General features: G+C 46.4%; 2 protein-coding genes across 2 annotated transcripts; both read right to left on the bottom strand.

Moving 5' to 3' along the window:
* Positions 1–2,566: 2,566 nt before the first annotated feature.
* On the bottom strand, positions 2,567–3,532 carry LOC311057157 (aquaporin-3-like; the record flags this gene model as incomplete). The annotated part of the gene is made up of 1 exon (XM_084074108.1): positions 2,567–3,532. One exon carries the CDS (start codon positions 3,530–3,532, stop codon positions 2,567–2,569), a length of 966 nt encoding a protein of 321 aa, XP_083930234.1.
* A 1,172-nt stretch (positions 3,533–4,704) lies between these two features.
* Positions 4,705–5,673, bottom strand: LOC311057156 (aquaporin-3-like; the record flags this gene model as incomplete). Its single annotated transcript, XM_084074107.1, has 1 exon — positions 4,705–5,673. The coding sequence occupies one exon, from the start codon at positions 5,671–5,673 to the stop codon at positions 4,705–4,707; it is 969 nt and encodes a 322-aa protein (XP_083930233.1).
* Between the last annotated feature and the right edge of the window lie 6,455 nt (positions 5,674–12,128).

Here is a 12,128-nt window from a genome sequence, read left to right as displayed (position 1 = left end):
AAGAACAATTTATCACACGTTCATTAAAACATCTGTTAAATCTGGAAACTGTCTGTCATAGATGCTTGAACAATAATTGATATGCTATATTATTTTCAATATAAAAAAGAAAACAGTGTGTGAAGTGCTTTGAGGTGCCAGTCCTTCTGTGTTGATGATAGTGAAGCTCAGGGTTTGCGTGTTGTGAGCAAGTGGCATTGTGTCTTCAAACCGGGCTTGTCTCATGCTCTCGAGGGCTGCAGTTGAGTGCAATTTCATTATTTCGACCGCCCATTATTCCGACGTCCCGGTGGTCCGACTGGCCCCATTCTAACTAACCATGGGATGCCGGAATTATGAGCAGACCTCGGCGTGGATTTTAGCCTCCTCCATATCAGTGACGTGCATTCCGCTGAGAGGTTACTTTACCGAGAGCTACGCAAGCATGGTCAAAAATCTGTTTTAGTGTGTGCTCAAGTGGGGGCAGTAAAGTACCTGCCGGGCACTGCAACGTGTAGCGGTTCAACTCCACTGCGGTGCATCTGGTTTGGCCAAGCGTCCTGTATCAAGGGCTGTCCAAACTGTTTTCAAGGGGGCGCGTATGACACATACAAATACTTTTTGCATTGCAATCATTCTATTTAATTACAGTGCATTATCAATAGTCTTTTGCTGTCAGTGTAGCCAGATGTAAGCCATTCATAATCTGTGCTGTGAACAAAATAATAACAATTCAGCCTTGTTTCAGCCTTTCACATTCATGCACTGTATTGCTATTATATTTACAGTCCAATCAATTGTCTTTTGTTCAAATGGTATTGTAGCCAAATGTAGCCAGGTGTCAAAAGGTCTCTATAAAAAATAAAATGGAAACAGTTAAAAGAAAAAAATAATAATCATAATCATTATAAAGAAAAATGAAACGAGCGGTTAGGAATCTTTGCCCAGTTAATTTCAAAAGTACTTACTTACTTACTTACTTACTTACTTATATTACTTAATTTCAAAACACAGGGTGATCTTTGTCGCTGCACGTACTCTTCTGGGGCGGAGCCTGTCAGCTGGTAATGTTGAACGGGAGGAGTATGAGGGGTAACCGTCTTCCATGCCGACATCTCGCCACTCCGACTAGTGGCTTCCGCGTGCGGTTAGGGTTAGGGTGAGGGTTAGGTATAGGGTTCGTTAACGTCGGAAAGGCGACATGTCGGAAAGCCGCCATGTAACCAGTATGAGGTAGGTGCTATGTCCTCCCAGTGGAGCAGCGCTGGCAATACAGAAATGTGTGTGGAGGAATGAATTGGCATAATGACTACATTGGGAGAAAATGGCTTAAAAAATGATTTGGCTACTCTAAATAAAAATGTTAATCTTTCATTTTTTTGTGACACAAGAGCAGATGAGGTCGTCATGCTATTTATCACGTTGTGTTGTACAAGCAAATATTTCTAAATTCACGGGAATCCGTCTGCGTACCACTAAAATATCGGTCCACCACGCGCACAGAGTCTTGGGTTCGAGTCCACAGCAGTGCATCCGGCTTGGCCGAGCGTCTGTACAAACACTTGAGCGGTTTCCCTAGGGAGGGGTAACCGTCTTCCATGCCGACATCTCGCCACTCTGACTAGTGGCTTCCGCGTGCGGTTAGGGTTAGGGTGAGGGTTAGGTATAGGGTTCGTTAACGTCGGAAAGGCGACATGTCGGAAAGCCGCCATGTAACCCTAGGGAGGTCCTTGCTGCACGTCCCACTGGCAGACCAAGGACCGGATGGAGGGGATTGTATCTCCACACTGGCCTTGGAACGCCTCCGGACAAATGGTTGAAGATGGATGGATGGATGGGGAGGGTCATATGCGTCGCTGCAAGTACTCGTACAGGCTGGGCCGGAGCCTGTCAGCAGAGAGTGTTGAACGGAGTAGGATGGAAGCGCTACGTCCTCCCGGTGGGGGCTCTTCACTGGCAGGTGAGCCAATAGGCTACAACAGCATTGGCAAGCAGTGGGAGGGATGAATTGGCATAACAACATTTGGGAGAAAACTAAAAATAGGTTTAAAATAAATGATTTAACTTGACTGTACACAGTGGTTGGTCATATCTGGCCCAAAAATCACATGTTTGATAACAGACCTGGCCAGAAGACGTCCATGTTAATATTGAGTTTTAGTCATAGCGCCACCTACTGGCAACAGAAGGAATATCTGGACCCCAACTCGACATCACTTGTCACAAAGGGTCCAAATGGACGCTTACAGGTCTGTAACTCTGAAGGAATTTGTACACTCTGAGTTAGATTCAGAACACTGAGAATTCTATACAAAAAAATGCCTTATGCATATCAAACTGGGTGGCCTTAAATCACTAGGTCCAACTGTAGCCTAGAATATAGTTCTGTTTAACATTAAAACAAAAAATACAATAACTTTGCCGCCCCCCTACTGGCAACTGAACAGTTGTACCTCAAGTCTACATGGTCACCAAATCTTTCCCAAACTTCACAGGTTTGATGAGTCATGGCCTGAAGGGAAAAAAAAGGACAACTCTTAAATCACGGTCATAGCACCGCCTACTGGTGACAGGAAGTTAAAGTTCCCTACGGAATTTGAGCACCGCCAGGATTCGAGGCGGCTGCCGCTTCTCCTTGCTGGGCCTGATCGTCACTGATATCTTCAACCACCGAGACATCCCTGTCACTCTGCCTGGGTTCTGAGAGGTGTAGCCCAATGAAGAGATGATACATAGCTGCCCCCAAAAGTCCACCAGTCATGGGTCCCAACACGGGGACCCAAAACCAGTAATTTCCAGCCGTGAAGACTTCCGTCCCCCATCCCGCGCAGAGCGTGAACAGCCGCGGCCCCAGGTCTCGTGCGGGGTTGATGGCATAGCCGGAGTTGTGGTTCAGGGACACTCCGATGACCAGGAGGAGCAAGCTAATGCTCAGGACCTCCAGGAACCTTTTAGAGATCATGTACGCCGGCGGCGCCGAGTGTTTAAAGTCCTTCGGAATACCCATGTTCTTCCTGTCGGTGATGGCCAGGAACAGCATGACCAGGGCACAGGTTGCGCACATCTGCTCGATGAATCCATTAAAAGTGCCGAGATGTTCATTAGGATACGTTGCAAATATAGCTGCCGTTTTCATATCTCCGCGAACGTTCGCCTTGAGAGGAGCTATGATAGCATCATTATACACCATATAGACGCCCACCGCTCCGAAAAAGGCGCCCAAGAATTGTGCAGCCGCATAGAATGGAAACTTCCACAGAGGTAGCCTGCGCATAACCACCATGGGAAGAGTGATGGCGGGGTTCAAATGGCCTCCCGACGTTTCGCGCGCGAGGAACATGCCCATCATGGTTCCCAGGGCGAAGCCCAGGTTGGTGCCCAGGGTGTCTGTGCCTTCCTTCTTGCTCAGCACCGACTGGGCCACGGAGCCACATCCAAAGTAGATCAACATTAACGTCCCCGCAAACTCGGCCAGGACCTCTCTCCACACACCGTGAACAGGCTGGGGAGCAAACGTCCTCCTGAACTCAGAAAACTTCCTACTGATTGACATCTTACTTCGGTCTGAACAGGCGGTTGCATTTACAGTACATTTATACTCCACTTAAGTTATCTTTGCTGACGTCACCTGCCGCAAATGCCTGCCATTGGCTGTGGTCAGCCGGAGTTGATTTGGCCTCCGAGCCAATGAGCTTGCAACCTGTAGTGGCAGTGGTCCTCAAAGTGGGGTCCGAGGACCCCCGGGGGTCCTTGATGGGGGTTTCCTGGGGGTCCACGGCTAAATGATTGGTAACCTTGGGTGTGAACAAATGGAACCAATTTGGCTCCATTTGTACACACTCAGAAGTGCCTAATGCATAGTAAACCGGAGTAGCAAGGATCTTCTATTGCGGTGGTTCTCAAGCTTTTCTGGCTCAGGGCCCGCTTGAAAATCTTGAAAGTGTTCATGGTTTAATTCAGTGATCAATCAATCGTGTTCTGGTACTTAACCCATTAAGACCTGAGGCCGCTTCTAAACATTTTTTAAATCCTAACAGTTTTTCGGAAAAAAATATTAAAAAATCATTTTCACGATTTTTCAAAAATAGCAGATCTGCAAGCTCATAGCGCGGCACTCGGTGCCGCGCTATGAGCTTGTATATCTGCTATTTTTGAATAGCCAAAGGAATCTAAAGTGACACAGATGCGTTCCCGGTCTTAAAGGGTTAAAGCTACTATTTATCGGTAGCTTTATCAGAAAAAAAAATACCAACATGAAACTGTGAAGGAATGTTTTACATTTTAATGTCATATTGTCATTAAAATATTAGCGTTTTGCCAAATATTAGGGGGCCCACTGCTTGAGACCGCCCATCAGAGGCTCCGAATGACGTCAATGTGTAGTTCTGAAACGGATAGTCCCAATCCTGGATTCTGATTGGCTGGTTTCCGTTTAGTAGACGTGATAAAACACACTATAATCTTCTCCTTAGATCAGATTATATCAATCACAGGTGCGTTATTCTATTCTGCAGTGATCCAGCGTATCTGTAGCTGAACGAGTGCTTTGCAACCCTTGAGTCCCCCTACTGGCAACAGGACAGTTGTGCTACATGGTGTCTACATGGTCACCAAATCTTTCCCAAACTTCACAGGTTTGATGAGTCATGGCCTGAAGGCATCTAAAGGACAACTCTTAAATCACGGTCATAGCACCGCCTACTGGTGACGGGGAGTAAAAGTTCCCTACGGAATTTGAGCACCGCCAGGGTTCGAGACGGCTGCCGCTTCTCCGGGCTGGGCCAGATCGTCACTGATATCTTCAATCACCGAGGGATCCCTGTCACTCTGCCCGGGTTCCAAGAGGTGTAGCCCAATGAAGAGATGATATATAGATGCCCCCAAAAGTCCACCAGTCATGGGGCCCAACACGGGGACCCAAAACCAGTAATTCCCAGCCGTGAAGACTTCCGTCCCCCATCCCGCGCAGAGCGTGAACAGCCGCGGCCCCAGGTCTCGTGCGGGGTTGATGGCGTAGCCGGAGTTGTAGTGCTGGGACACTCCGATGGCCATGACGAGCAAGGCAACGCTCAGGGCCTCCAGGAACCTTTTAGAGATCATGTACGCCGGCTGCGCAGCGTCGTCAAAGTCCTTTGGAACACCCATGTTTTTCCTGTCGGTGATGGCCAGGATCAGCATGACCAGAGCAGCGGTTGCGCACATCTGGTCTATGAATCCATTTAGGGTTCTGAGATGTGGATTAATAGGATACGTTGCAAATATGGCTGCTGTTTTTATATTTCCATTAACACCCCCCTTGGCATAATCCATAATAGCATCATAATACACCGTATAGACGCCCACCGCTCCGAAAAAGGCACCCAAGAATTGTGCAGCGCAATAGAATGGAAACTTCCACAGAGGTAGCCTGCGCATGACCACCATGGGAAGAGTGACGGCGGGGTTCAAATGGGCTCCCGACGTTTCACGCGAGAGGAACATGGCCATCATGGTTCCCAGGGCGAAGCCCAGGTTGATGCTCAGGATGTCCGTGCCGTCCTTCTTGCTCAGCACCGACTGGGCCACGGAGCAACATCCGAAGAATATCAACATGAACGTCCCCGCAAACTCGGCCAGGACCTCTCTGTACACGCCGCGAACAGGCTTGAGAGCATACTTCCTCCTGAACTCAGAAAACTGCCTAATGATTGACATCTTACTTCTTCGGTCTGAACATGCGGTTGCATTTACTGTACTTTTATACTCCACCTAAGTTATCTTTGATGACGTCACCCGCCTCAAATCCCTGCCATTGGCTAAGAGTCTCCTTTGTGTCTCCTAGCGGAACCGCTGCCTACCGAGTCAGGGCTGTTAAGTCCATTTTTATGTTACAATCGTTCACTTTGTGATACAAGCGCCAAATTTGGCATGAACAATGCCTAGGACCTACTTTTGCAGAAAAGCCTGTTAGCCACGCAAAAAAATCCAATATGGCTGCCATTTTCCAAAATGGCTGCTGGCGAAAGACATTTTATGTGTATTTTGACCTGGATTGTGATTGGATTTTGATTATTTTGGTATCAACATATAGTTTTGACTCCCCCGCCCCCTCCCCCCATTAGCCACGTGAAAACAAAAACAATATGGCTGCCATTTTCCAAAATGGCTTCAGGCAAAAGGCATTTTATGTGTATTTTGACCTGGATTGTGATTGGATTATCCAATTTTGATTATTTTGGCATCAGAATATAGTTTTGACTCCCCCCCGCCCCCTCCCCCGTTAGCCACGCAAAAAAACAAACAATATGGCTCCCACTTTCCAAAATGGCTGCTGGGGAAAGACATTTTATGTGTATTTTGACCTGGATTGTGATTGGATTTTGATTATTTTGGTATCAACATATGATTTTTTACCCCCCCCCCCTGGATCACAAATGGTTCTAATCGTCACATTTGCTGGCACTCAGCTGTGTGCACTGAAGGCCAAAGCGGTAGCACTGCATCTACCACGACATTCAGTCTTGCCATCCCCAGCTGGCAGGGCTCTCTGTATGCATTTGACATACAGTTGCCTGGCTTCAGACACGGGCAACTTGATAAGTGGCATGCTGCACATGATGTGCAAGAGATGCCCTTGTAGGTGGAATGGCATCATAGGACCTCTGATTCCATGCAAACAGGTAAGATCTTGCATCATCAACCCCATCAGCAGTGCTCAGTGTTCTTGTCATGCACTGTTACTGCTGGGTATTGACTGAGCTTCTGGAAGACATGAGACACTTCAGGCCACACTTGCCGGGTTTGCCATGCTGTCTTTTTGCCTTTTCCCACGAAAGGCTGACACGACATCACATCCAGTGAAAGCGTGAAAGAAAAGGATGCCAATGGATTTTTCAGGGCCTAGATTCTTCACTAAATCGTGAACTGGTAACCAACAACAATACAGTACAGTACAGTGCTGTTCAATAACAATACAGTACAGTACAGTACAGTACAGTACAGTACAGCACAGCACAGCACAGCACAGTACAGTACAGTACAGTACTGCGCTGTACAATAACAGAACAGTACAGTAGAGTAAAGTACAGTGCTGTACAATAACAGCACAGTACTGTTTTGTAATGTGTTAGTTTGTCGCCGGCAGCCATTTCGGAAAATGGCAGTCATATATATTTTTTTACGTGGCTAACGGGGGGAGGGGGTGGGGGGGAGTCAAAACTATATTCTGATGCCAAAATAATTTCAATCCAGGTAAAAGAAACACATAAAATGTCTTTCGCAGGCAGCCATTTTGGAAAATGGCAGCCATATTATTGTTTTTTTTTTGCTTGGCTAACGGGGGGAGGGGGCGGGGGGGAGTCAAAACTATATTCTGATGCCAAAATAATCCAAATTGGATTATCCAATCACAATCCAGGTCAAAAACCACATAGCATGTCTTTCGCCGGCAGCCATTTTGGAAAATGGCAGCCATATTGTTTTTTTTTGCTTGGCTAACAGGCTTTTGTGAAAAAGTAGGTCCAAAAGAAACTTTGTGGAAAATTTGGCGCTTGTAGGCCTATCACAAAGTGAACGATCGGGTCACTAACAGCCCTGGCTAAGGCAATTCCCCATCCTCCCACTAGAGGGAGACCTAGTCCCTGCCATGCTCCCTGGTCAGCAGCAACACGTGACAAGCAAACCATAAGCTCTAGAGCAGAGGTTCTCAAACTTTGGGGGTCCCCAACTTTAGAGGCGTCCCCAGATGATTTGCTTCTTGTGCAACATTTTTCTCTCACTAAGCAGTAGACACAACCAACACACAGTATAAGTGTATACAGGGTATCTGCACATTTGTAAAGTGACAATTTAAGGACTTTTAAGACCTTTTTAGTACCTCTAATGATAAAAAAACAAAAAAACATGGCTGCGTCAAAAGTAATCAACAAATTGTACAATTAAAACAATTGTCAAACATTGGCCAAATTGTCCAATATTACCTGAGAAAGGGGAACATATTGTGAAAATAGCCGATTCACAAGCTTGTAGATCGGCTATTTTCACAATCTGTGGAACCGAGTCAAACTAAATGTAATGCCGCCTCAACTCCTATAATTCCAAGACCTTCTCCGGGTGGGGGGTCCCCAGTTCAAATATGATTATTTTGGGGTTCAGAAAGAGAGAAGAAGGAAAAGGAGCTAAGGCGGACAGGGAGAGCAGGGAGAACAAATCTAACACTAAAGAAGCACGTCAAAGAGAACATAAAAACATCAACTTGTGTCTTCCTTATATCTCGGCTGTCCGGCAGAAACCAGCTAACTCTAAAAATGTTCAGGAAATGGAAAAACAAAAACAAAAGTGGAGTTAGGAGGTTTTGTCCATCATTGATAAGAACAGCTGAATGGACCTGAATGGTACTGTAGCTAGAGAGAATGGAGTTAGCTGGTTTCTGCTAGACCATTTGTTCTCAAGGTGGGGTCCGGGGACCCCCAGGGGTACTTGAGGGGGTTCCAGGGGGTCCCCAGCTAAATGATGGATAGGAACCAAATGGACCCTTATGGGTCTGTAACTCTGAGAGTGTAGCCTACAAATGGAACCAAATTGGGTCCATTTGGTTCCATTTGGTTCCATTTGTACACTCTCAGAGTTAAATTAACATTGATTTTACAATATAAATTGTAAAATCAATCCCAGAGATAGAAATGCCATTAAATGGGGGTCCGTAGCCTAATGCATGTCAAACTGGGGGTCCTTCAATTTATTTATTTTTTACAGCTAGAGCTGTAAAAATCTTCTCTTATGGGGGTCCCTGGCTTATCTTTTCAAATGGGGGTCCGCATGCTAATAAGTGTCAATTTGGGGGTCCTTTGACATGAAACAGTTTGAGAACCACTGTGCTAGACAGCAACAAGTATGCTGTTTGTTTCATTATTTGCTATACTATTCTTTCTTCTTTACCTATCAGGGGTGTGTGTATGCTTGTAAGCGTAGGTAAGCGTGCGTGCGTAGGGTCCCGCATGCATGCATGCATGCACGCAAGTATGGAGAGAGAAGAGGGGGGGGGGGGGGTGGGGGGGGGGGTTAACAGAAGGACAAGCAGATGCTGGTGCGGAGGATGCCTGTGAGCGAAAAAAGGATGCTGATGAGATTCACGCAGAGCGCCGCAGCGTGGCTGGCGTGTGTGTGGCGTGTGGGGGAGGGGCAGGGAATACCTCACAACGGCGAGGACGTATAGAGAGAGAGACGGAGAGGAAAAAACACACACACACACACACACACACACACACACACACACACACACACACACACACACACACACACACACACACACACACACACAGCGGGAGAGAGTGATAAACGTGTGTTCCTATCTGGGTTCTGTCTGTCTGTCTGTCTGTCTGTCTGTCTGTCTGTCTGTCTGTCTGTCTCTCCTCTCTCTCTCTCTCTCTCTCTCTCTCTCTCTCTCTCTCTCTCTCTCTGTCTCTCTCACGCACGCGCACGCACGCACACGCACACGCACACACACACACACACACACACACACGCACGCACACACTTAACGCATTGCTGGCCTCTGATTGTAGTAGCATTAAAGCTATTAATAACACACTGTAGTGCGCACAGCACACGTTTCATGTGCATACATCCTCTCATATATATTCACTAACACACACGGAGACACAGGAGTGACGGAGATGGACGTACAGTCAGCGAGTTCAACCAAAGGAGGAGGATAGATGCATAGAGTTCAGACCGCCTTCTCCTTACTACCAGATATTTAGGGGCACACAGCCCTCCACACCGTCCTGTTCAGCATCAAGGTATTGAGCTCTGCAGTGTTGTCAGCTCCGCTGTCGTCAGTGGTGGAAAGTAACTAAGTACATTTACTCAAGTACTGCACTTAAGTCCAATTTTGAGGTATTTTTACTTTACTTGAGTATTTCCAATTTTCGATTTTTTTCCACGTTTCTGACGTGATCCGCCCTTGTGACCCCTAAGGCCCTATTTTGCGTGTCTTAGGTACGAAAGTAGGTAGCTGATATATTGCACTTTTACCTTAGCGCTAGGTATATGCTTAGTTGCTTGTTTTAGAAGAGAATGCACTTAAGACTTCTGGTGATTAGTAGTTTCGTTCCCTACCTTGAATGCACTTTGTAAGTCGCTTTGGATAAAAGCGCCTTCTAAATGGCTGTAATGTAATGTAATGTCTTAAGTGCAAAAGGAGAGGAGATGATGCGTACCTTTCCAATTATGCTCCCGACCTCCCGCAGAAGAGATGTTTCCTCACTCCCCTCATTCCAAAGGGCCTGCTAGACCTTCAAATCATGTTCCATCGAAGCAGTCCAGGCACCAACATATTTGAAGGCCTTGCAGACCACCGTCTTGTCCATGTTTTTTTTTCCCTCTGTGTTAACTGTCAATACTTTTGTTCTCTTGGCATTGAGCTTGAGGCCGATCTTCCTGCACTCCTTTACTACTCTCAGTGGTAGTTCTCTTCCTTTCTCTGCTGTATCCGAGACTAGGGCAGAGTCATCTGTATAGCTGAGGCTGGTAATCATGATGGGGTGTACTCTTTGCCTAGACTTCCTTGGTACCAGCGTGAACCCCAGTAACTCCTCCTTGCCATTGACTGCGAGTGTCAGGGCATAGTCCATCACTACAATAGGACTACGCCTATTGTAGTGATGGACTATGCCACAGGCGGCCATTGCTGCGGTGTCGCGGTGTAGGAGCGTTGACACTGCAGCTATGGCTGCCTACAGGCAGCGCGTCTGTGGATTCGTCTATAGCTTGGCTCTATCACGATAGAGGATATATATATATATATATCTGAACCATCTTCTCAGGAACTCCGTAGGCCCGGAGAACGTTCATGAGTCCCCCCCCCCCCGGTGGATGGTGTCAAAGGCGTTTTGGAAGTCGATGAAGGTGATCACCGCTGACAGGTTCCGCTCCCTGACTCCTTCCAGCATCCTCCTCAGAGCCACGATCTGCCCGCTCAGGGCGAAAGACATTCTGAGTATGTTTCTGAGTGTGTTTCTCAGCATAGGGCAGTGTTGATTTCGTCGAATAAAACTATGACGGAAAATGTTCGTCGACTACCTTTTTTCACTGACCAAAACGAAATAAAAGCGAAACTAGAAAATGTGCTCCTCGGAGCACAGGTCTCCGCCAGTACTGTTCCTGATTAATCCTGTCTTACCTCACTTTTGAAGTGACACACCTATTTATAGGGCTCTATTTCATCATGCGTCTCGCTAGCCAATCAAAGCACACCCTTTCAACATATTGTCACGTGTCACGTGAAGCTTGACCAATGTAGCTTGGTGGACACACGGAAGGACGAGAACGAAAACATAGTCTCCTGGCGGAGACAATAAAAACTAAGCTCTGATGACTAAAACTAAGACTAAATATATTGATCATTTCGTCAACAAATAAAAACTAGACTAAAATGTTAGTGAGGGACTAGTGGAGAAGAGATCCAGTAAAACTAAAAGACAAGTCATTTTATGTTTGGTTGCGCTCGGGTGTTGCGCTCTGAAAATAGCAGATCTACAAGCTCACAACGCTTGTAGATCGGCTATTTTCAGCATGCAACCATAAGTGTAAAATCAGCCATTGCGACGCCATCAAGGCACCGCCAACATACATTGTAGTCGACTAAATCAACTGTAGATTTAGTCGACTAAAACTAGACAAACAGATCTACAAGCTCACAACGCGTCGCGGTGCGACGCATTGTGAGCTTGTACATCTGCTATTTTCAAATATCCTAGGAATAAAATACGGCTGAAGTGGCTAAATGTTGATATTTTATAAAGTAATCATTTATATCTGCAAAGTAACTAGTAACTAAAGTTTTCAAATAATTGTAGTGGGGTAAAAGCACAATATTTGCCTCTGAGATGTAGTGGAGTAGAAGTAAAAGCATTGGAAATTGGAAATACTCAAGTAAAGCACAAGTACCTCAAAATTGGACTTAAGTACAGTACTTAAGTAAATGTACTCAGTTACTTTCCACCGCTGCAAGAGAGCACACGCAAGAGAAACCCTGAGGAGGCATGGGGGGGAGGGGGGGGGGCAGAAGGTGCTGTTAATCAAACCTCTAATTAGTAGCCATGAAAAGAACAGATGTGCAGATGATTTCACTGAATGGAGGCCCGCAGCCCGACTAAAACGTTGGGGGA

The sequence above is a fragment of the Gymnoscopelus microlampas genome, assembly GCF_963454915.1.
Source record: "Gymnoscopelus microlampas genome assembly, chromosome: 12".
NCBI lineage: Eukaryota > Metazoa > Chordata > Actinopteri > Myctophiformes > Myctophidae > Gymnoscopelus > Gymnoscopelus microlampas.
The sequence above is the reverse complement of the archived record's forward strand: the minus strand, read 5'-3'. Positions and strand labels throughout refer to the sequence as shown.